Below are 23,089 nucleotides of genomic sequence, written 5' to 3'. Positions count from 1 at the left end.
CTGTTTCCTTATCTATGCAGTGGGGACACTACCTGCCTCAGAGGACTGTGGGAAGATGCACAGGGGACAAGTCTGCTGGGCTTATGGAAGGCGCTGGGTGAAGAGCTGCTGAACCTGCAGGCCAAGGGTCTGGTCACTCCAGGGGCACTCAGGACCCAGCAGCCACTCAGCCACGTGCCCTCGAGGGTGGCAGGAGGAGCTTCTCCAGCCCTTCACCCAGGGTGGCAGTGGGCGGCGCTGCGCAGCCCTGGGCGCTGGGGTCTGGCAGAGAACCAGTCGCAGCCACCTTCTGCCCTCAGGAAGCTTGCTTTCCCGAGAGGTTTCCTAACAGTCCCCGTGGTTTGGTTTCTCAGCCCACAGAGACAAGCAACAGGACGCTAGTTGCTAATAAACTCATGGTGGCAGCACGCTGGCTGCAGAAGTACGAGCAGGCCCAGCGCCCTACTGCTCCGAGACGGTTGTCCAGAAGGGCTGGCGGGTCCCCGGGGCTTCTGAAATTAGGGAAGTGAACCGAGTTTCCCTATTCCATCTCTTCACCCACCAATAAAAGATGACTTCTGAAAAAGGTTAAAGGTCAAGTGCAGTGGCACATGCCTGTAGTCCCAGCACTTTGGGAGACTGAGGTGAGAGGATCGCTTGAGCCCAGGAGTTGGAGGCTGCAGGGAGCTGTGATGACGCCACTGCACTCCAGCCTGGGCAACAGAGTTAGACCCTGTCTCCAGAAAAAAGAAAGAACAATGGTTAAAAAACAGTGAAGAGTCTGTCAACCCAAGAGCATGTCAGACATCATTAGAAAGATTTTCAAGAATGGTGGCAAGACTTTTACAAAATGAAATTTGAACTTGGTAGGGTGCAAGCAGAGACTTAATTTTTCTTTCTTTTACCTTCCAAACCCTCTGCTGGATCTCACTCCTCCTCCCTGGGCTCAGGCTAGAGCTTTTCCAGTTGTCATCAGCTATAACCCAATCCACTCCAACCTAATGTCAAAATTTCACTCTCGTTCAATTGAAGCACCCCCCCCCCAGTTTTGCACGGCAAGCCTCTGATGGGGAAAGAACAGAGCTGGTCTCTCCCCTTGCAGTGCTGCGCCCGTACCCCACTGCCAGCTGCACTGGGGCTCCGTGGGTGGGGTGGGCTTCGGGGCAGCGACTCTGAAGGGGAGAAAGGTCTCACTTCCTTGGTGTTATTATAACTGGTGACGGTGCCCCTGGGGGGCAGGTGCGTGCATAGGTCGGATCTTTCTCTTCTGGGCATCTGGGCAGATTCCTTGGCCACCCCGTCCCCCCAGAGTACCCCGCTGTCTCATCCCTTGCAGGCAGCTGCTTCTGGCCCAGCCAGTTGCACCCAACAGTCCCCCAACACAGTTTCTCTTGGGGCTCCTCGTGCCCCGCTGGGCCGTTCTCACTGACGGGGAGTTACAAGGCAGCTCTTCCTGGCCACCTGGCTACCTGCCACAGCACCTACTTGGTTCCCACGTAAAACTGCAGTACCGGTTCTTAGACACGGCCGACAGGAACTGGGACCAAAACCCAGGCCTCTCTCCCTAAGGTTAGAGGCTTAACTGTCCCCTGATATACTTTATATCCTGGAGCTCCATGTAAGGGAGCATTTGAAAAAGGTTCTGTTATCTTTTAAGTGGACCTTCTCGAGGGGAACGATGGCTCATTTTTCCCAGCTGGGAAATGATGGCTTATGGGGGGGCGGGGTGGCAGGCAGGGAGGGGGCAGGGCACAGGGAGCTACCACTTGAACTTCCACTGGGTGACAGGCCCTGAGCCAGGGGCTTTGCAGAGAGGTGAAGCAATGGGCGGTGAAGAGCCGAGATCTGGGCCTGGGACATCAGGCGGTCTGTGTTCACCGTTCTCACCTGTGCATGCTATCGCACCGCTTCTCAGATCAGCTCCATGTAGCAAGAACTGTTAGGCCCATTTTCACAGGTAAGGACACAGGCTGCGAAGGGCTGGGGTCAGGGCAGGTCTGAACCCACATGGAGTCTGTCAAATTCCTTCCCTCATCTCAGGCCAGAAGGCCCTCTGGCCCGCAGCCTGCCCTGACGGGGCCGTGCCCCGGATGGACCTCCCGCTCCCACCTCCTCAATGAGGAAACCAGGTCCCAGGAAGGCAAGTGGCTTGTTCTGGGTCTGGTCTCAGTGACCCAGCCCCTGCAGCCACCAAGAGTGATCTGGGCAGGAAAGGAGGAAGCCGCAGTAGGCACAGGGTGCTTCTCCACCGACCGAACGGTGGGCCCGGCCAGCTCGTGGGCCTGGAGCAGGACTCATGCCCAGACCCCCCAGAGGAAGGACACTGGGGCTGTCTCTGGCCAGGACAGGGCGTGCAGACCCTGCTGTGCTGCCTTGGGGCTGGCCAGGAGCACGCTTCCTCCCGCCCTCGCCTTTCCCGAGCACGGCCTCCTGGAGCCCAGCGTGGCTGCACACCATGGGTGACAAGGCCGGGGGCCCACATCTGGCTTGAGTGGGCCTCCTAGAGTAAGGGACTGTGCCTGATTGCCTCCTGGCACCCCGAGTGCAGGGTGGGTCACCCCAGGTGCCACACGGCTGGGCCGTGGCCTCTGGCACTTCTCTGAGCCAGGCACAGGGCTGGCATCTGTGAATCTACGGGGACTGAATTATAGCCCAAAGTACAGCTTTGATTTGAGGTGGGAAAAATTTGAGTAAATACTTTCAAGATTTTGTTTAAATCATATTTTGATATTTCAAAATGGAAGATGGTTACTGGGCTGACTGCTGTGTGACTGGAGTGGGTACACGGCTCTGGGGACAGGCCGACCTGGGCCCAGGTCCCAAATTCTGCCCTTTACCAGCTGAGTGGGCTTGGGCAATCATGTCTCCTCTCTCGGCTTCCCGCCGCCATCTCACCGTGGTCTGTCGTGTTCAGGAAGGCGACTGCGTGGGGTCCCTGCGAGGCATGTGCAGGTGGGCTGGACAGGCAGAGGCTCTCGGAGGCCAACCCACGGCGACTCAGGCCACAGGGGCTGCGGGTGGACAGGAGTGTGTGAGGGGGAGGGGGCACCGAGGCTAGGTGGCCCCTGGGGGGCTCTGGTGCTGGGTGGGCGCACGGCCGGCTGATTGACAGACGGTGGGCTCGCTTGTTTCAGCAGCGCCCTGAGCCCTGACTCTCCCAGCGCTGAGCCAGGAGCTGAGGCGGAGGAGGGGAGGCGGGGGGAGCCCCGGTGAGCAGCCCCTGGAGAGTCAGACACTTCCTCAGAACAGCCTGGTCCTTGTGACTGTGGCTCAGCCGGCTGGCCGCACCCCTGAGCACCTCTGTGGCTCTGAGCAGGGGCTGGACAGGATTCTTGAGCCTGCAGCTCTGAGGACTTGAGCTCCTGGGGACCTGGCCTGCAGGCCCCTCGGTGCTTCCTGCCTCCTCCGGAATGGCCAGCGTAGGTTTGGTTTTACTTCTTTCCACTCGGGGGACTCAGTGAGGACAGAAGGTTCCCCTGGCAAGTCAGGGCCGGGTGTGGGCTGGGCTCTGCGCCCTGCCACCTCTCCCGGAGGCACTGTGAAGGGACAGTTCCGCGGAGAGTCCAGGCTCTCGCCCTGGCTCTGCGGCCTCAGGCAAGCCCTTCCCTTCTCTGGGCCACTTTCCCGAGGACGGAGGGGCACTGGTTCCAGGTTCTGGGGTTGGCAGCATTTTGACCTGAACATGGCGTCCGGCTCAGAACGACCCTCAGGGGGAGGAGCGGGAGGCTGAGGCTGCAGATTTGTTTTTCTTCCCGACTGCCAAGGCTCTGACATGGGGGGCCAGGCGGAGGGCAGAGGCTGAGGGGCAGGAAGCTGTGGTCTGCTGGCTGGTGAATGGACCAGTGGCTGCCCACGAAAGCCACAGAAATGGAAGTCTGGCCTAGCTTGGCCCAGTGACACCAGCCTGGACAGCCTCCTGCTGGGCCCCTGTGTGGCCAGCCAGGGCCCAGACACTCTGCTTGTCACCCTGTGGGCAGCTGAACCTGGGCTGGGTCCTCCTCAGGAATTTCCAGGGATGCTTATGGGGCGGGCCATGGAAAGTCCTGTAGGGCAGCCCTGAGTCTGCCCAGGGGCTGGAGCACGCAGCCAGTCTGTCATCCCTGTCCTCTCCCACGTCTGGTTCTCCTTAAACCTTGACGAACAACATCTCTTTCTAGAACGTGCTCAATGCCTCTTCCCGCAGGAAGCCTTCCTTGACTGTGGCTCCACCCCTGCTCCCCACACCCACGGTGGCATGCGAGGGGGTGCGCAGGGCAGGAGCGCAGCCTCCCTGGGGACAGGCAGAGTGTGTGCCCTGAGCGCCCGCTGCCTCCCTGAGCTTGGGGGCTGGGTGCCATGTGGGTGGCCAGGGGAGCTGGGCTCCTCTCCCCAGTCTCTGAGGTTTTAGGGGTTCTCTGGGGACAGAAAAGAAGACAGACCAGATGCCAAGTCCCAGGGCTGGCCCCAGGCTGCAGCGGCCTGACAAGCCCTGCCTTCCCCCCCAGCGAGGCCACCTGGCCTGGGATCTGATCTCTGGGCCTGGGGTGTCCCGAGAGACCTCTGTCCCCTCTTAGTCCTTGAACACTATCCCCTGCCAACTTCCCGCACCAGAGCCCCAGACACGCACCCAGACCCTCTTTCGTCCACTCGCGTGCCGCCACAGGCACGGCGTGGCCAGTGTAAGGCCAGGCTGGCATCCGAGGGCTTGGCCTGGAGGCAGAGGACGGAGGCAGGAGGCAGGCCTCTTCCAGAGGGCTTGGGGGCTGCCGGGCTGCGTTCGGTGCCACCCGGCCGTGCCCTCACGAGCCCGTCTGTCCTGTGTCACAGTGCAGGGACTTCACGGCCCACACAGGCTACGAGGTGCTGCTGCAGCGGCTGCTGGACGGCAGGAAGATGTGCAAGGACACAGAGGAGCTGCTGCGGCAGAGGTGAGCTGGCGGCCGGACAGGCGGGGGCGGCCACCCTCTCGGCTCTCCAGGAAGTGGCCGGCGGCCATGCCAGCCAAGCTGCTGTCAGGGCCCCCTGCTCTAAGAAGTCAGGAGTGCTACTCGCCTGGTTCCCCAGACCTGGGCCTCCCAAGTGGGCAAATCACTCGATGGCCTTTCAAATGTGCCGTATTTGGCCAACACTTATTTCCGGGAAGGGCTGGGCTTAAGGCTTCCAAGGAGCCGCGGCGGGACACCGCAGCCCACAGGGGACCGGCACGCTCTGTCCTTCCCGCAGGGCCCAGGCGGAGGAGCGGTACGGGAAGGAGCTGGTGCAGATCGCGCGGAAGGCGGGCGGCCACACGGAGATCAAGTGAGAGTTGATGGGCCCTGGGCTTGGCGCCCTCCTTCCCGCCTCAGACAGGGTCAGGGCCAGGGTGGGGCTGGACGCCCACCGGGCTGGGGCGTTGGGACCCCCGGTGCCCAGTTACTGAGCACTCTGGTGGGGCCAGGCCCTGTTTGGGAGAGAAAAGCCAAGGGCCGCGTGGGTGGCCTCACCCAAGTCCTGAGGGGCAGGTGACAGGCCCCTCCGGTGGCTGCCGCGCCCCTGGAGTGCCGGGTCGGCCTGGGCCTCAGGGTGGAGGTGTGGCCAGACACGGGGCCAGGAGGGGCCGCTCCTGGGTCCCGGTCCCAGCTCCTCGACCACCAGCTGTGGCTCCGGCTAGCCACGGACACACTGTGCGCCTCGTTCCCTCGTCAGCGATGGGACGGTGGCACCTTCCTCAGAGGACTGACTGGGCCCAGGCACTCGGCGCAGGCCTGGCTCAGAGAGGGGGCAGCAGGGAAATCGCTGCGACAGTGCAGCTGGGGTCTCCGGCCCGGGGGGGCCTCTGTGCGGACGGCCGGGCAGGCGGGGCAGGGCAGCCGAAGAACTTGGTGACAGTGGAGTGGCAGGGCTGCTTTGGGGGCGCAGACTCGCCCCCAGTGGGGACCCAGCCAGACTGAGGGTCAGACGGGGCTCAGGGAGTCCTCCTGCTACCTGGGACCTGAGCCCTGCCCCTGTGCTGCCGTGGCAACCGCTTCCCTCCACCTGGTCCCCTGGAGGTCGGGCCTGTGGCTCCTTGGCTCTGCCCCAGAGAGAGGACGTGGCTGTGCCACACTCTCCAGGCCTCCTAAAGACTCGGGGCTCCCTGGCATCCCCTGCTTCCCACCAGGAGCCCAAACACACACACGAGCCACAGGAAGGGCCCGCAGGAGGCTTAGAGGTGCCAGCCAGGACAGATTAATGCCCAGTGCCCAAAGGGTGTGTGTTTTAGATCAAAAAGTACGCACACAGCCCAGGGAGCAAGGACTCGTGAGCTCTGGTCTGGCTCCACCTTTGTGCGCTGTGTGACTGCGGGCAAGTTGCTTCACCTCTCTGAGTGTGTTTCTCATTGCCCACTCCAGTGGGCTGCTGTGCAGAGAAACAAGAACATGGTCTGAGGGCCTCCCATGGGCAGGGCTGAGGGCTGGATGCAGGCTGGGCACAGAGGGGCTCAGGACGTGGCGAGGAAGGGGGGGTGGGGGCGTGCAGTGGCACTGGGCGTGCGCGAGCAGGAGGGCGTGGGCCGCGCGGGCCGGGCATATGGCCCCGAGGAGCCCTGCCTGCCTGCGGCCTCCAGGCCTGCTGGGAAAGGAGAGCTGTCCAGAAAGACGCGGCAGCTCAGGGTGCAGGCAGGCTCGAGGAGCCAGGTGGGAGCGGCCGCGTGAGGCACATGCAGGGCTGTGAGTCTCAGGGGACCGACAGCAGGAAGGAGAAGCCACCAACAAAGAGAACGGCAGGCGCCGGAGCTGGGTGGGCTGCAGGAAGGGGGAGGGATGCTGCATCTGGCTCCAGTTTTAGAAACAGGAAGTGGCCAGGTGGAGGCTGTGGAGGCCTGACTGACTTACTGCCGGGCCCTAGGGGCCCTCCCCCTCTGAGTCCTGGGTCCCTGCCTGTGAATGCCATCCCGACTCATCCCGAGGGCTGCTCTGCACAGCCACGGGGTGCTCAGGAAGCAGTGGGTCGCCAGGCGTCAGACACGGGAGGCACCGGCCTGGCTGCGGCTGAGGGCCCTGGCTGGGCAGCCTAGGCCACTTCCTTTGGGACCCAGCCCCTCCTGGCCCGAAGCCAAGGGCCTTGGGGACACTGCACAGGGAGACGGAGGCTGGGAGTCCCTGGGGTGGAGGGGCCTGGATCCAAAGGCAGAGCCCCAGGCTGGGGCCGCGAGCGGAGCCGGGCAGGGAGTGCCAGGCCCTCGAAGCCGCAACAGGAAATAGAGAAACAAGGTCCACGGGGCTGGGCAGCCCAGCCACAGAGGTTCGGGGGGCAGGAGGTGGGGTGGGGTGGAGAAACCGGCACCAGCACGAGCTCACCCACGGCTGGGCGCGGAGGAGCAGGGCAGAGCAGCGTGGGCGCTGGGCAGGGGCGCGGAGGAGGGAGGGTGCTCCTGCCAGGGGACTGGCGTGGGCACAGAGAAGAGCAAGTGCGGGCATGTCAGAGCCAGTAAGTCCGGGCAGGGGTCAGACCCATCCCAGCTCACCTGGGATCCCTGCCATCACCCATGTAGTGCCCACCTCAGTCTACTGCACACAGTGGGTGCATAATAAGTGCTGCTGTTGACCCAGCAGCAGATGTGGCAAGGCCATTCGGTTGTTTCTTTCTTTAACTGGCGGCCAAGCATCCATCGCCCACTCATTGAGCCAGCAAGCACTTACTGAGCACCTACTGTGTGCCATGCTCTGGCCTGAGTCGGGTGGATTTAAGAATTAAAATAAAGTATAATGAAGGGCCCCACCATCCTGGAGCCAGAGTCTATCACACGGAGGGTGACTTCAGTCACCAGTCCTCCCCGGTCCTTTACATCAGAGTTTCTCCTCAGGGCTCTCTCATGCCCCGCCTCCTCTAGGAAGCCCACCCAGACTTCCCATCTTGCCTTGCTGTCAGAGTCTTGGCTTTGACCAGGTCACCCCTCCCACACCAACCTGGTGAGTTCTTTGCAGGAAGCACAAGAGGTAGTCATGGCGCCTGTGTCGTTTTCTTCTTCTTAGAGGCTGGTGGGAAGTGTATGGTCCTTGGGAATGGTGGCCTGGCTGTCTAGCATGGAGAGCTGGTGGCCCCTCTGGGTGGGGAGAGCCCCCAGCCTCTCTGTGACCCATGGCTACCCCAGGTCTTTGGGATGCTTGTTGTCAGCCCCTTGCAGGGTGGGCGGTGGGCTGGGGTGGAAAGGCTGGGGTGGGGCTTAAGTGACCCCATAAATAGCCAGCGAGCACCCAGAGGGTGGAGCTGGTCAGACTCTGCTGCCTAAAGATGCCACATTTCTGTCGCCCCCTGACCTCAACTCAGCCAGTAGCCTTGCTCAGACCTGGAGGCTCAGCCCACACAGATTAAAGGGAGGTTATTCTCGTCCCAAAGTGAATGTTGCATGCACCTCCTCCATGCGCAACTTAGCAAGCATCTGCGGGGCGGGGACAGTGGAGGAGGCACACATGAGATCTGGTCCCCAAACTCCAGGGACTCCCATGGCTCTTTCACAGCATTGGAAAGACAGGAGCAGGCGCTGGCTGGGGCTGACGTCACACAGCCAGCCTGCAGAGAGCCCCGGCCTGGCTCTGTCTCCCTGAGGCCCAACCTGGCCTTCAAGGCCTGCGCCAGGCTGCCTGCACAGCAGGGGCGCTACACCCCAGGGGTTCCAGAACCAAGAGGCGTGGAGGCGGCGGGTGGGCCAGCCCCTGGTGGGCCTGTCTGCAGTTGCTAGCGGTGAGCAAGGACAGCCCCGAGGGGCACAGGCTCGAACCCTCATGTCCCTGCCTCACCCCACTTGTCACAGACCTCAACTGCTGTGGTTTTCCTGTCAGCGGAGATTCCTTCTCATCATCTCCCTTCCTCCAAGCCCAGAGAAGACGAAGACGTCACTGAGGATGTCTGTGGGAGGGACAGGGCCCTGGGCCTACCAGGTGTCCCCTGACACCAGTTCGAGTGGCCCAGCCCGGGGTGAGAGGCCTCTCCTGGCAGCTGGGAGGCACAGCCTCCTTGCAGGCAGCTGAGCAGGGACAGGGAGTATAAGGAGGAGACATTTATACTGGAAGCCTGGGTTGTGTTTGAGCACAGAACTCGGGCTGAGCCTCCCGAGTGTCTCTGCCCACCCACAGGGTGCCTCAGGCCCAGGGCAGAGCTGGAGGCACAGAGCTGCCTGCTTGAAAGTTTGGGGCCAAGGGGAGGGCGTGCCGTGGGTGCGGCAGTGGAGCACTGCGCTGGCCTGCAGGTGCCAGCACCGCGGACAGGGTGCTGGGGCAGCAAGGCCGCAGCCCAGAGGGGAGCCGAGGGGGCCTGGAGGGGTCGGAGCCCGAGGCCCCGCCCAGCGGTCCCGGCAGAGCCAGCACCAGCGTCTGTGCAGCCCCCAAGACTGTGCCAGGTTTGTGGGGACAGTTCAAGGTGAACACAGACTGCCACCGTGAAGACTGTCCCAGGGTTGGGGGCAGAGGCTGAATGTCCACCTGGCAGTGCCGTCGGTTCACGCAGGCGCCAGCTTCCAGGCAGGGGCTGCGGAAAGGGCCAGAGGCTGAGTCCTTACAGCCGCCCTGGGCCTGAGTCCACGGGCAAGGAGGGCGCGCACAGGTGGGCTTGGGGGTGAGAAAGCCTCAGTATTTACGGAGTGTTGAGCTTGTCGCTCTGGGCTATCACACTGGGGACAAAAGGGAGGAGAACCAGGTGTTGCCCTTGTCCTCACAAGCTCACAGTTCGGTGGCGTGACAGACATCCAATGGGTCCCACGGCGACATCAGGGACAAGTGCTCAGAAGGGACAAAAAAGGATGGCAGGCCAAGATGCCATATGGAGATTAGCACGTGTAAAGGCCCTGAGGCTAGCAGGAACCTGGCATAGCATGTGGAAGGACCTGGGGAGTGTGGGTGACCGAGGGGAAGGGCTGGGGCAGCGAGAGGCTGGTCTGAGATGGAGGAGAGGGAATAGAAGGTGGCGGTGTGGCAGAGGGACAGAGCCTAGGAGGGCTCCTGGTTTCCCGCACGCACAACTAGGGGGCGGTGGCGTCTTTGGGGAGAGGGAGCCCTGCAGGGGAGCGGTGTGAGGGGCCGGCTGGGTCCGGTGTTGGAGGCACCTGTGGGCTGAGACCCAGCTCTGGGGAGGCGCGGGTGGGACGTGGTCCCGCGGGAGCGGCCGAGGCTGGTGTGTGTGAGGGCTGGGGAGGGGGAGTGGCCACACTGGGCCTGGAGGGGCCCTAGCCATGGAAGCAGAGGACTGGAGGTGCAGTCGCTGGGGAGGAGCCAGAGAACAGCTGCCACCCACCCAGGGAGGGCGTCGCAACGCGGCCACCCGCCTTCCTCTGTAAGGCAGCAGAGGCTTGTCCTGACCTCATCTCACCGGGCTCCACCTCCTACCAGCTGGGCGGCCATGGGGCAGATTCTTCACCTCTCCAACCCTCATTTGTTCATCTGCAAAATGGGGATAAGATACTTTCACTTGCAGAGTTGTGAAGGTGAAGTGACTTGGGACAGCAGTTCTCGTGTCTGCACGCGCTAATCGGCCAGCAGCTCCCGCCCCGGCGCGGCCGCCCCAGGCTGGGCTGGAGCTTGGGAACCCGCTGCGGGCAGGCGCCAGGCGCTGCTGCCGCTCTGGCCTCACTCCTGAGACTCCCCGTTCAGGCGGGGCCGGCTGTCCATCCAGGGCCTGGGAAGCTGCCTCTCGCAGGCCGTGGGTGCAGCAGGGCCAGGCGGCCACCCAGCAGGGGGACCGGGGACTGCTTGCAGGTTCTGCGCACACGTGGGGCGGAGCACAGGGCCACAGGTGTGACACCGACCCCGGGAGCCTGGCCGCACTCTGGTCTCAGTTTCCCACGTGCCTCGGCTGACCGGAGCGTGGTCTGCCGCAGCATCACCTGCCCCTTGCTTCTGGGTGCAAGCGCAGCCGTTCTCAGGCCGCCCTGTGCCGAGACCCTCGCCCTGGGTGGGCGAGGAGCCCAGCCCTCGAGGCTGCCTGACCAGAGGGGACACCCCCAGCTTTTAGGTGGAGCACACTGCGGGGACAGCTCAGGCCAAGCTGCAGGGACCTGGGCACGCCCGGACTGGCGGGCGCGCAGGTGCGTTCAGGGCAGGGCTGCACAGCAGCAGCAGCCTTCGTGGGCGCCCGCCTCGCACCAGCGTCCTGACGGAGGCGCTTTGCACGCGTGGGCTCATTTAGTCCTCACAGCCGTCTTGTTTATGCTGTCAGACACATTTTACAGAAGGGGGAGCTGAGCACAGAGAGGCAAAGTAACTTGCCTAAGGTCACACAGTGAGTGGCAGAGAGTGGACTGAATCAGGCCACAGAATGCCCAGTTCAATTCTAATTTCAGATGAACAATAAATATTTTTAAAAATGAAGGTATGTTCAAATGGATGTTACATGGGGTATACGTACATCCAAAGGTATTTGTCCATCTGAAATTGAAATTGAACTGGGTGTCTTGTATTTTTATTTGCGCAACCTGGCAACCCTGCCTCCTACCGTGTCATCCCCACCTCCCGTGCCTTTGTCAGTCTCTTTCCTCCCCTCTCCCCTGGAGAAGACAGCGCCCACAGCTCTCACCTCTGCACCCCTGCCTGCCCTTCCTGCCTCTCAACCAACTTCCCCCAAAGGCCCTCCAGGCCACCTGCTGAAAGCCAGGTCTGGCCCCTGCTCCCTGCTGCTTCAGACTCATCCTGGGGGTGCTGGGTACCTGAGGAGGAAGGGGGGCCCTGAAGACAGCGCCCTCTTCTCTGAGAATGCGGCCAGGAGCAGAGGTGGGGGCATGACACCTCCCTCTTCTGCCACAGTGGAGAGGTTGGACTGCTTCGTAATTCCAAAACGGGAGCTTTGCCTTCCAGAGATCCTTGTTTTGGGCCCAGCAGATGGCCACTGTCTGGCGGTCTAGAATGACCCATGGTCTTCCCACCAAAATAAAAAGTCCCTGGGGCTAGCCAGGGCTTCAGGTTCATGCTGTGCCCTCCTCCTGCTGACCCAGACCGTTATGTTTTGCAGCTCCCTAAGGACATCCTTTGACTCCTTGAAGCAGCGTAAGTCCTGAAGGTCCCCCACCCTGAGCTGCAGGGTGACGAGATCTGGGTGGGATCTGGCCGGAGGAAAAGCTCAGGCTGCACCCAGCTTTGCACAGGAGCTGCGAGGCTGGCAGAGGGTTTGGGGACAGAAGTGTGGGTGTGGGCTGGTCCAGGCAGGGGGAGTTGTAGGTGGCTAAGGACCATCAGGTCTGACGTTGTGGACCAACGTCCATACTCTGTCCCCAGAAATGGAGAACGTGGGCAGCTCACACATCCAGCTGGCCCTGACCCTGCGGGAGGAGCTGCGCAGCCTGGAGGAGTTCCGGGAGAGGCAGAAGGAGCAGAGGAAGAAGGTGAGGCGGGTGCAGGGCATGATTGCGCAGCTCCTGTCCCTGGCCCAGCCCGCGCCGGTCCCTGTGGAGCTGGGGATGGGCCCCCTGGCAGAGCCGGTGGAGGGTGGTGGGAGGATGTGGGGTACAGCACCCCAAGCTTGGGGGCTCGAGGGTCATCTGAAGGGGAAGGGGAGTATGGCAAAGGCCTGGCCACCGGCACCAGGCATCAGCGCTCAGCCTGACAGCCCTGCTGTGGGTCCTTCCCTCGAGCTGCCTCGCCAGGGAAGAGGAAAGACACTGGTGCTTGGGATGTGCTACCACCACACCCTGCAGAGGGTCTGTGGCAGCTTGGGGTCCAGAGGAGGCAATGTGAGTTGGGAGGGGTCGCTGGAAACTGGTCCTGAGCCCAAGGGCCAGGGCTGTGTCCTGGAGAAAGGCAGACTGGGCCGGCCACTGCAGGACTGCCCACGGCTGGGGCGGGCGTGTCACGGGCAGGAGTGCCCGGCGCAGCTCAGCAGGCAAAGGCACTCTCCGTGGGCACAGGGCGCAGCTGTCCCTAGACAGCCACTGCGTGGAAAGGTCTCCGTCACGGGGGTGCACAAACAGAGGCTGAAGGGTACTTGAGGCTGCAGGGCTGGGGAGGAGGGGGCCTGAGGCTCTGGCTGAGTGCCTGGTTCCTGGGAGGGTGGCGGCATGCAGCCTGCCTGGCAGGTGGGCGTGGGCCCGTGGGGACAGGGGCTTGGCCTCCCAGAGGCTCAGTGACGAGGGTGGTGCTCTGAATAGGGCGGGAGAGGCCAGCACACAGGAATGCTTCTTCCTGAGGAGAAGAAGCATCGTAAGTGTCCGAGGAACTGAAGATGAGCTGCCGAGGGGAAGAAGGCCAGGCTGGACCTGGGTGTCCTGGCCACGCCACTCTCCGGCTCTATGCCTCAGTTTCCCTCTTGCAGAATGGGACACTTATGCCCACCTCCCAAGCTTTGGGACCAGCCCAGAGCCAGACACTCCTCAGTCTTCACACTCAGGGCTGTGGCTCTGGTGGCAGAAACGTAGCAGCTGCACACCCTGTGTGCCCATGCGGCCAGCGGGGGTCTCAGCCTTCCAAGAGTCCAAATTTGGGTTCCTGAGCAGACAAAAAAGCCATCCCCAGAAGCCGGCCCAGCCTTGAGGTGCTGAAACGGGAGACCTGTCTGCTAGAAGCCGCCACAGAGTGCCTGCTGCCCCAGCGCGGCCCTGGCCCGCTATTGCCGCTGCAGCGCCCACGGCTGCCTTAGACAGAGCGACTCCTCCCCTAGGAGGCCGCAGGCAAGCGCCGCGGGGGAGCGCCGCCAGCCTGTCTGGGCTGTGCACGTGGGCGCAGGAGAGCGCGGGCACAAGGTGCACATGCCTGTGAGCATGTGTCCTCGCCCAGCGCGAGCCCGCGTGTGTTTGCGTGCATGCCTGCGCCTCTGTGTGCCCCAGGCGGGCACAGAGCTCCTGGGGCTCCAGGCACAGCTGGCTCCAGCCCCAGGCCCAGGCATGTCTTTCCTAGTTCTCCTCCTACCTGACAGCCCAGTCCATCCTGGCTGTTCCATCCTCCCCGTCTGAGCAAGATGCCTGGCAGGTGGGGTGTGGTGGCCACTGTGCCCCATGTGGCTGTGAGCACACGGGGTGTGGTCGGCTGTGCAGACGGGCCTGTAGCTGTGCACAGGTGAACGCACCGCGTGTGCTGGTGACAGCATCTGTGGGTCTGCACGGGAATCTGCACATGTGCTTCTCAGCGTGTTCACGTGTGCACGCACGCATGTGTCCGAGTGTGCGCGCAGTGTGTGGGCAGCTGTGATGGTGCGGAGGCTTGTGCATGAAGGATGAAGGGCGTGTGCGTGCGTGTGGGGACAGTTCCCGCCAGGAGCTGCATCGAGGACCTGTCAGGACACCCGCGCCCTGGGCCTCTCCTTAGTCTTCGCTCTGAGAGTGACCACTGTGAAGGAACAGGCTCCGGGAGAGGGTGGGCATCCTGTCACCACCCCCAGGGCCAGGAGGGGTGCAGCGCCCCATCCCAGGGACACCCGTCCTCTTGGCCTAGGGGAGTGTCCTGAGGCTGCAGCCCCCAGCTCAGAGCCTCGTGTCCCCTGCAGTATGAGGCTGTCATGGACCGCATCCAGAAGAGCAAGCTGTCACTCTACAAGAAGGCCATGGAGGTGAGCAAGGGTCTGGGGGCATCTCCCAGGCCAGGCGCAGCGGGAGCCGCAGTGCGGTCCCTTCAGACCTCCGTCCACAACACGCGCTGGCCGGCGGCGTGCCAGGCCTGCACTGGCACCACAGCCGCGTGGGAGGGCCAGGTCCTGTCCTTGGGGGCTCCTGACTGAAGGGCATATGGACAGTCCCACGCAGTGGCCCACGGCCAACCCACGCTGTCAGCTGGGGACTGCGGGCAGAGGGAGGAGAGGCGCCCTCCAGCCGCGTCTGTGGGGCACTGGGCAGCAGGGAGGGGCGTGGCGTGGCCAAAGGCCGCACCCCCAGAAGGCCAGGGCAGCGCGGCAGGGGCCGCAGGGGAAGGGGCCTGGAGCAAGGCTGCCCGCAGCCACCACCCCTTCTCCAGCACTCCAGACCCCAGACCCTCTCCCTGGGGAGGGCGCCGCCCCCACCCACAGACCCCGACAGGGAAAGGGGAGGCTGGGCTTGGGGCCCTCACTCCAGGGCCCACAGGGAAGGGCTGTGCAGCCCCAAGTCACGGCTCCACCCCAGTGCAAGAAGACTTACGAGCAGAAGTGCCGGGACGCCGACGACGCCGAGCAGGCCTTCGAGCGCGTCAGTGCCGGCGGCCACCAGAAGCAGGCAGAGAAGGTGCGTGGACCACGGGGCCACGTGGTGTCCCCAGGGCTGGGGTGGGAGGGGAGGCCGGAGAGGGGTGCCGTAGACATCCCCAGGCGTGGTCTGCACCTGGACACGCTGACTGCTCCCCCTCGCTGACCTCGGCTTCTCCGTCCGTGCAGCGGGTCTCCCAGACTGTCAGGGCGTGCACAGAGGGGCAGCCTCACCCCCTTGGCCATCTCCGGCCTCCACCTGGGGACCCAGTCCTCAGAGCAGGCCCATGTGGCCCAGGGCCATGAGAGCAGACGCCAACCTCACACAACCGTGTGGAGGGACTCAGTAGGCCCATGTCACAGAGAAGAAACAGGCCCTGAGACGTAAGTGACTTGCCCGGAGTCTCAGAGCTAGGAAGCAGCAGAGAAGGGGTCAAACCCAAGTGGCCCAGAGCTACCAGGACCCAAGACACATGTCACCCACTGCATAGACAGGAAAGCTGAGGCCCAGAGAGGGCGGGCACGTGAGGGTGAGTTGGGAGCCAGTCAGGGGCCAGAGCCCAAGTTCAGCAGTGGCCACAGGGGTTAGGCCTGGCCCTGGTCCACACTCCGCCACTCTGGGGCCTGGTGTCTACTTCTCATGTGTACCTACATGGGCTGGAGGTTTCTGGGTTTTATGGGAACCAGCCTGCGGTCCTTTGCAGGGTGAGGTTGCTAGTACAGGATGGGATGTGCGCCCAGTCGCCCCCAAGTGTCCCACTGGCTGGCTGGGGGGGGGGTGTGACAGAGCCCTGGGTGCTGTGGCTCCCAGGGGCGGGAGTCAGTGCTGCTGCACCTCTGTCTCGCCAGAGCCAGAACAAAGCCAAGCAGTGCAAGGATGCGGCCACGGAGGCAGGTACGTGGGCCCCAGCTGCCTCCCCAGACCGGTGGCGACCTGGATGGCCCTCCCCACCACATGCCTCCCTCACCCTGGGACACCCCCCCACGTGGCCACACACAGTCACAAGATGTCACTCATTCCATACGAGTGCAATCGGACACATCTGTGTTCTCCCATCTGCTGAGACTGCTGTCGCACTTTGCATGTTTGACCCTGACAACAATGATACCTCTTGGCTGCTGTTATCCTCTTTTTAACAGATGAGGAAACTGAGGCACAAAAAGGTTAAGTACTTGCCTAAGGTTACACAGCCAGTAGGTGGTGATGTCTGTGTTTGAACCCAGGCCATCTGGCTCGAGCCCAGGACTTGCCAGGCCACATTCATGGGAGACAGACCCCACGCATGTCTCTCCCTCTCTCTCTCACACACACACACACATGCACACTGGCACACACTCGCACGCTTGGGCACATGTGCACAAATGCGTGCACACGGCCTTCTCTGGGCCTGTCCTTCACCTGGTGCTGGAATCCCCCAGCACCCTGTGCCTGCTGCCCTCCCTCCTGGGACAGAGTGCCGCCCTCCTGCCCTGGGAAGCTCTCTCCCTTCTGCTCTGCCTCTCCCACCACCAGCTGCTCCCTGGGCTCGGGGACATGTGACTCCCAGAGATCTGGGGACAGGGGCCATGATCCAAGCCTGCTGGGCTCCACCCCCATCCAGCGCACGGCCACCCTCTCTAGCCCACTTCCCAGCCGAGGCAAAGACGGCAAGTGGCCTGGATGCTTAACTTGCGAGTATGAGGCGCCACTCCAGCCCTTCGGCAGCTCAAGGCACAGAGGGGGAACTAAGAGGCACCCTGAAAAGAGCAGTACAGAGTGGGTAGCCCTGACAATCATTCAGATGAGGCCCCACCAGCAGCCAGGGCAGGTCCCCTGGGGGAGGTGGGGCTGCAGGGGAGGGACCCCTCAGGAGCAAAGGGGTGGAGGAGCTCGTGCCACTCCCAAGGCCACTGTGCTTCCAGAGCGGGTGTACAGGCAAAGCATCGAGCAGCTGGAGAAGGTGCGGGGCGAGTGGGAGCAGGAGCACAGGACCACCTGTGAGGTGAGTGACCGGGGCGTGGGGCCTCAGCTTCCCCACGGGCAGGATGGGAGATGCCCATGCCCGCCATGGCTGCTTCACGGGACTGACGAGGCAGTGGGGCTGGGTATCACCCTCCACCCGCCCGCCTGCCCACTCGCCAGGCCCTGGCTGGGTCCTGCCCCAGTGCGCCCCTGCCTGGCTTTGGGCCTTCTTCAATCCTTTTTGCTGAAACCAAACCTGAGGCTCAGACAAACCTACAGCTTCTCTGGGCCCTGCGCTCCTCTCACTCCCCCGCCTCCCAGCCGCTCCCAGTGAGTGCTGGGGCCTGGAGCGGGCTGGGCGGCAATGGCTGGGCATCAAAGGGGGTGGAGACCCACAGGGAGGTCTCTCCTTTAGCGTGGCCATCAGCAGAGCAGGCCAGGCTGGCCCGCCCAGCTGGGCTGGGAGTGGGACCCGGCCTGGCCTGGCTCTGCAGCCCCTCCTCACTTCTCAGCTAACTCCCACCTCCCAGGCCTTCCAGCTGCAGGAGTTTGACCGGCTGACCATTCTCCGCAACGCCCTGTGGGTGCACTGCAACCAGCTCTCCATGCAGTGCGTCAAGGACGACGAGGTGGGGATGAGGGTGTGGAGAGGGCGGTGAGGAGAGGGCAGCCTCCAGGCAGCAGCATGCCCAGGGCCAGACACCTAGTTCTCTGTGGTCCAAGCCTGGCCCGTGGGGTCTCAAGGCCTCAGCACTCAGCCCCTGCTCCCAGCACTCCAGGACAGGTTACTCAGTACTGCACAGGGCCACAGCTCTTCTGCCCAGAAGACTGTGCTTTTGTGGTTACCCTGGCATGTCCCCACCCCCACTCCAAAGCCACAGAGCACCAGCTCCCTCTGCCCCGGTAAGGAGGGTAGGTGGACTCAGAGATTTGCTGGGGGTCCAGAGAGCCTGGCTGGCCCTGCCCAGGCCTGGAGATGGCAGGAGCCTCAGCCCAGGCCCTCCTCTGCTCTCTCCCTTCTCCAGGGTGTCCTAGTTTCCTCCCTACTGAGCCCAACCTGCCTAGCAGAGAGGGGCCGCCACCCTCCGCCAGGGGCCCTGACCTCTGTTAATGCAGCCCCAGAGCCACAAGTTCCCTCGGGCAGCCCTGACCCCTCCTGCCCCGTGGCTTGTGGGCATTTTATTTTTGTTGTCATCGTTAGGTTTTACCCAAATGACTTGAGCCCAACTCCTGGCCTCCTCATGGCAGTGGAAAGCGTGTGGGCTCTGGATCCAAAGTCCACTGCCCTGTGCTCTTGTTCTGTGACCTGGGGCAAGTCTTTTTCTCCTGAGCCTCCTCATTTATACAATGGGGAAAATGGTGTCTACCTGGAGGACAGGTGTGAGTTAAGCCTCTTGCACAGGACCTTGGCACAGAAGGAAAAAAGGTGTTCAGGAAACAGGAAGCTGTCAGCAAGGCTCTGACCCCTCAGGCAGGTCTGGGGCAGTTACACCCCAGGCCCCAAATTGCAGGTGCTGAGATGTGCACAAAAACCCCGAGAGGAGGCTGCTGGGGTGAGGACTGCTGGCTGGAGTTCAGACCCAGAGGGGCAGGGCCTCGACAGGGGTGGGCCTGGAGGTGCAGCCTGGCTCCAGCCTCTGCTCCCTCCTGCCCCCAGCTCTATGAGGAAGTGCGGCTGACGCTGGAAGGCTGCCGGGTGGACGCCGACATTGACAGCTTCATCCAGGCCAAGAGCACGGGCACAGAGCCCCCGGGTGAGGCCCAGCCTGCGGGTGGCCTGGGTACAGGCCTGCCTGGCCCTGGAAGGCCTGGCCCCAGGTTCTCTGAGCCTCAAGTGCCAGGTCAGGGCTCCGGCAGCTCACAGCTGCCTTCTGGGTGGAGGAGTCTTGGCCAGATCCAGGGAGGGGTCAGGGACAGGGACACCTATCTGGGTCCCTGGACTGCTGCCTCCCCCAAGGCAAAACACAGTGGAGCTAAGTGTAATAGCCCTCAGAAGAGGATGGGAGGTTAAAGGTGGGGAACCTCCCACAGCCCCACCCCCAGTCTGGTCATGAGTGCAGAACATTCGCTCTGGTACCCACAACGGGATCTCTTGGGGGTGTAAGACAGGCACCGCGACAACCACCAGGATGGGCCAGGGCCAGAGTAGGAAAGTGGATCCTCAGTCTGGGTCTCTGGGGAGGGGCTGGTTGGGTGTTGGGGGCACAGGTCTTGCCTGCCCTGCCCTCAGCTGCCCTGGGCCTCAAGGGCTTGCTGTCCACAGCTCCAGTGCCCTACCAGAACTACTATGACCGGGAGGTCACCCCGTCGTCTGGCAGCCCTGGCGTGCCACCGTCCTGTGGCATGATGAAGAGGTGAGACAGCCGGTGCACGCAGGCTGGCTGGGACACAGGCGCTGTGGCTGGGCTGCTGGGCCAGGAAGTGGGTCCCGCCCCTCCTCCTGCAACTGGCTCTTCCACACGCGTTTGTGGAGCACCTGCTGTGCCTGGCGTCCTGTTTAGGTGCTGGGCATTCTAAGGAGACAAGATAGGCTCAGTCCAGACTCATGGAACCTTGAGCCCAAGGGAACCTAGGCATTAAACAAATAATCACACCCCAATTACTCACCAGTGACTGCTCCGAACTCTGGGGAGGCCCCATGCCGGCTCTTTGTACCTTAGGCCCTGCTGCTGGCCTGGGCTGGGGCCCGGACTGTCCTGCTGCAGTGGCAGTGCCCCCGCTGGTGAGTGCCCAGCGCAGAGGAGCAGGAGCCCAGCAGTGCATGTGGGGAATTCTTCAGGCTTCTCCAGGCCCATTCCCCAGCCTGGCTGCAGTCAAGTGCCAAGGTCCCAGTGCTGTGCCCCAGTGCGTAACCTGGGCATGTCACTCGCCAGGGCCCCTGAGTGTTGGGGTCCGACTCAGAACCTAAACCCAGTTCAGGCCTTGGATGATAATGTTGGCAGCCCACTGGGAGCATTATACCCTGCTCGGGGAGCCCCGCAGCAAGGGCTCAGAGCAGGGCCCGTGCCCTGCCTGTAGCATGTGCGGGTTCATGTGGTGCCTGTGCCCCTCCCCAACCCCACCACTGCTGTCTCCAGCCAACCTTCAACAAAGAAGGCCCTGCCTTTGGGAGGGAGGGGGCAGTGGGGAGGGTGCCGGCCAAGCTGCACGGACCAGCCCATTCCAAGGCCTCAAAAGCCCCTGGAGCCTCCAGCTCTCAGAAGGCTGAGGCTCAGGGAACCGCCCACACTCAGAGAGGGGTGCACACACGCCCCTCTGAGAACCTTAAGAAAGCAGCAGCCCCAGGAAGGGGCACATCCACACCCTAACAATGCTACAGAAAACTTGCAGGACTCAGCCCTCCCTGTACCCCGGTGAGGACCCGAATGCCAGCACAGGCAGTCACTTAAGCCTGCCTCTACTTAGCCTGCATGCCATCTGCCTCGTGGGGTGCCCCAGTGTCCGCCGCTTGTTTTGTTTTCTTCTTTTATTCAGCAAACCTTCAAGACCCAGCTCAGTGCGGCCCAGAGTCAGGCACGGGCAGCCTAGCCCAGCGCTGCCTCCTGGGGCTAACTCATGCGGGCGGTGGGGCTGGCTGTCACTGAGGGCTGTGGGGGGAGGCTGGCCGGCCAGGCTGGTGAAGGTCCCGGTGGGGCACGCGTGGGCTGAGCGTGGCAGAGCTCACTCATCGGGGGGCGGGCAGCTGTAGGACACACTGGAGTGGAGGTGGCGCCGGGAGGGGCTGGGCACCTCACAGGAGCGTGCGGCTTGGAGGTCGCAGAACCTGGAGGTTGCGGAACCCGCAGGGGGCAGGTGCTGCGATGGGTGGAGCGAGTGAGTGGGAGAGCCCAGCTGCGGAAGGAAAAGCCACTGGGAACACCCTCTGGGAGCCCTCCTGCCTGAGGGGCACCCATAAATCACATCCTGGCCTGGAGGCCAGGGGTGGCCCCAGCCCCGGTGCTCTGAGAGTTCTCCCTGCCCAAGCCCTCTCTTGCAGCAGGGCCTGAGGATCACGTGAGGGACTCACCCTCCTTCCTTGCCCCCAGGTTCTCCGGGCTGTTGCATGGAAGTCCCAAGACCTCGATGGCAGCTCCTGCTGGTACCTGCGGGTGACCCCAGGGGGAAGGAGGGGACTCCTGTGTGGCACAAATGGGGCCACAGAGGCCCCTCAAGGGGAAGGGTGTGCCCTCCAACAGCAAGCAGGCCGAGAGGGAGGGAGGAGGCAGGGCCAAGCATGGAGAAACTCCACCCCCGGGACCTCCAGGGGCCAATGTCCTTAGAAAGGGGCAGGGTCCAGGCCTCACCTTGCTCTCAGCCTCCACAGAGACCCTGACCCCCAGCCTCGAGAGGAACGAGGGCGTCTACGCAGCCGTGGCCGTGCAGGAGACACAGGGAAACCCGGCTGCGCCAGCCCAGGACTACCGCGCGCTCTACGACTACACCGCGCAGGTGAGGCCGCAGCCTCTCCTGCTCTGCAGGGATGCGTGTGCCTTAGAGCCGGAACGTGCTGGAGCAGCGGGGTGCTGAGGCAGCCGCGCCTGCTGAATGAGGGCTGGTGATGGGACACGGGCTGCGTCGGCATGCAGCGCATGTGTGGAACGCACGTGGCTGCGCTGCCGCAGGCTGGGCCTTGTGCCGTGGGCACAGGTGACAGTGCCTGGGCTGCCAGCGGCAATGGTTTGAGGGTCAGGCTTCATTCTTCTCCCTGGGTGTGCGGGTACAGAGACCAACCACAGCCACGAGTGAGTCCTCTGATCGTGCCAGGACTGATTTTCTGGTGTGCACTGGGAGAGGATGGGCAGGGGCAGCCACAGAGTAGGTACCGAGACCGCTAGAGTCCAGTATGCTCCCTGCTTTGAGGGGGGGTGCACGGCTGGACCCCCAGCTCCACCAGGGCTTAGGTGGAGTCCAGTGCCCTGCTGGGCAGGGGCTGTGCTGACTAGGCCTGGCTCGGGGATGCAGACTCCTCATGCCTCAGCAGGGCAGCCAGGCCAGGCGAGTAACAGGGTGCTTGGGGTGCCCTAGTGACAGCGGCTGGCTGGGGCTGGGACCAGCAGCGAGGGAGGCCGGGTGGTGAGCCATGAAGAGCGAGACCTGGGCTTAGGGTGTGGTGAGCAACCCTGACCCTGCTGTGCCTGTCACTGTGTCTGGCGCAGAGGAGAAGGGGGCAGGGGAAGGACCCCAGGTGGGGGAGGCCTGTGATGACAAACTGAGGGGCAGAAGGCAAGGCCCTGGGCGCACCCATATCCTGTACCTCTCCCAGGAGGTATGAGTGTGACTCAGCTGACTCTGCCCACCCTGGGAGACAAGCTCGATTTTGCTACTGGTGGCAGATGCCAGACCAGGGCCCTCCCAGCAGGCCCCTCCAGCCTCATGTGCTTTTTGTCTCTTGCCCAGAATCCTGACGAGCTGGACATCTCTGCTGGGGACGTCCTGGAGGTCATCCTGGAAGGGGAGGATGGCTGGTGGACAGTGGAACGGAATGGGCAGCGTGGCTTTGTCCCTGGCTCCTACCTGGAGAAGCTCTGAGGAAGGAGCAGCAGCCACCCCCACTGGCCCTGCCTGTGGAGTCGGTAGTGTCCCCACCCGCCTGGCCTTTCTGGGGCCCAGAACCGAGCCTCCCCAACCCTAGGAGGGGATGGGTGCTGGCTGCGCCTCGAGGAGTCTCTCCCATTAGGAATAAAGGGTGCGTTCTTTTCTCCTTGGTCTGCTGGATCCCTTTCTCTTTCTCCTGCCTTAGCATCCAAGTGCTCAATTCAGAAGAGGCAAAGGAGTGAGGGTAGGAGCCTGGAAAGCAGAGATGCCACCTCAGACCAGGCTTCAGTTGTAGTCACTGAGGGCCCTGGGCCAACCCATGGTCTGCTGGGGACACAGAAGAGGCTGGCCCCGGTCACTGGGAGCTCCCAGACCACCAGGGAGACACAGTCATACCTGGGCAAACAGGAAAAGGATGCAGGGGCAAGGGAGGGTGGGGTAGGGGTACGGTGGTGGAGACTCCCAGGGAATATCCTGGGAACAAGCAAGCTGTTTGGAACAGGAAACCAGTGATGGGTCTAGTGGAGCTGGAGGGGCCGTGGCAGAGGGTCTGGGAAGACAGGCTTAGAGGCTTGTGGGTGCAAA

At 63.0% G+C, this 23,089-nt stretch overlaps 1 protein-coding gene across 5 annotated transcripts in view; it reads left to right on the top strand.

Moving 5' to 3' along the window:
- PSTPIP1 (proline-serine-threonine phosphatase interacting protein 1) overlaps positions 1-22,670 on the top strand; it is a 37,482-nt gene extending 14,812 nt beyond the window's left edge. The window contains exons 2-15 of one of the 5 annotated variants that reach the window (XM_076004577.1): positions 4,786-4,886; positions 5,182-5,256; positions 11,917-11,951; positions 12,180-12,286; positions 14,380-14,442; positions 14,951-15,088; positions 15,898-15,943; positions 16,951-17,030; positions 17,521-17,619; positions 18,648-18,744; positions 19,254-19,344; positions 21,016-21,068; positions 21,294-21,418; positions 22,367-22,670. In XM_076004577.1, the coding sequence (XP_075860692.1) occupies positions 4,786-4,886; positions 5,182-5,256; positions 11,917-11,951; positions 12,180-12,286; positions 14,380-14,442; positions 14,951-15,088; positions 15,898-15,943; positions 16,951-17,030; positions 17,521-17,619; positions 18,648-18,744; positions 19,254-19,344; positions 21,016-21,068; positions 21,294-21,418; positions 22,367-22,498 (1,242 nt within the window). In that variant the 3' untranslated portion in view covers positions 22,499-22,670. Of the gene's footprint in view, positions 1-4,785; positions 4,887-5,181; positions 5,257-11,916; positions 11,952-12,179; positions 12,287-14,379; positions 14,443-14,950; positions 15,089-15,897; positions 15,944-16,950; positions 17,031-17,520; positions 17,620-18,647; positions 18,745-19,253; positions 19,345-21,015; positions 21,069-21,284; positions 21,419-22,366 lie in introns of all 5 variants that reach the window. The other 4 variants (XM_076004578.1, XM_012784160.3, XM_012784167.3 and 1 more) reach the window with 4 other exon arrangements.
- Positions 22,671-23,089: the final 419 nt, after the last annotated feature.

The sequence above is a fragment of the Microcebus murinus genome, chromosome 6 (assembly GCF_040939455.1).
Source record: "Microcebus murinus isolate Inina chromosome 6, M.murinus_Inina_mat1.0, whole genome shotgun sequence".
Lineage (NCBI taxonomy): Eukaryota > Metazoa > Chordata > Mammalia > Primates > Cheirogaleidae > Microcebus > Microcebus murinus.
Note: the sequence above shows the minus strand (reverse complement) of the source record. Positions and strands in the feature narration are given on the sequence as shown.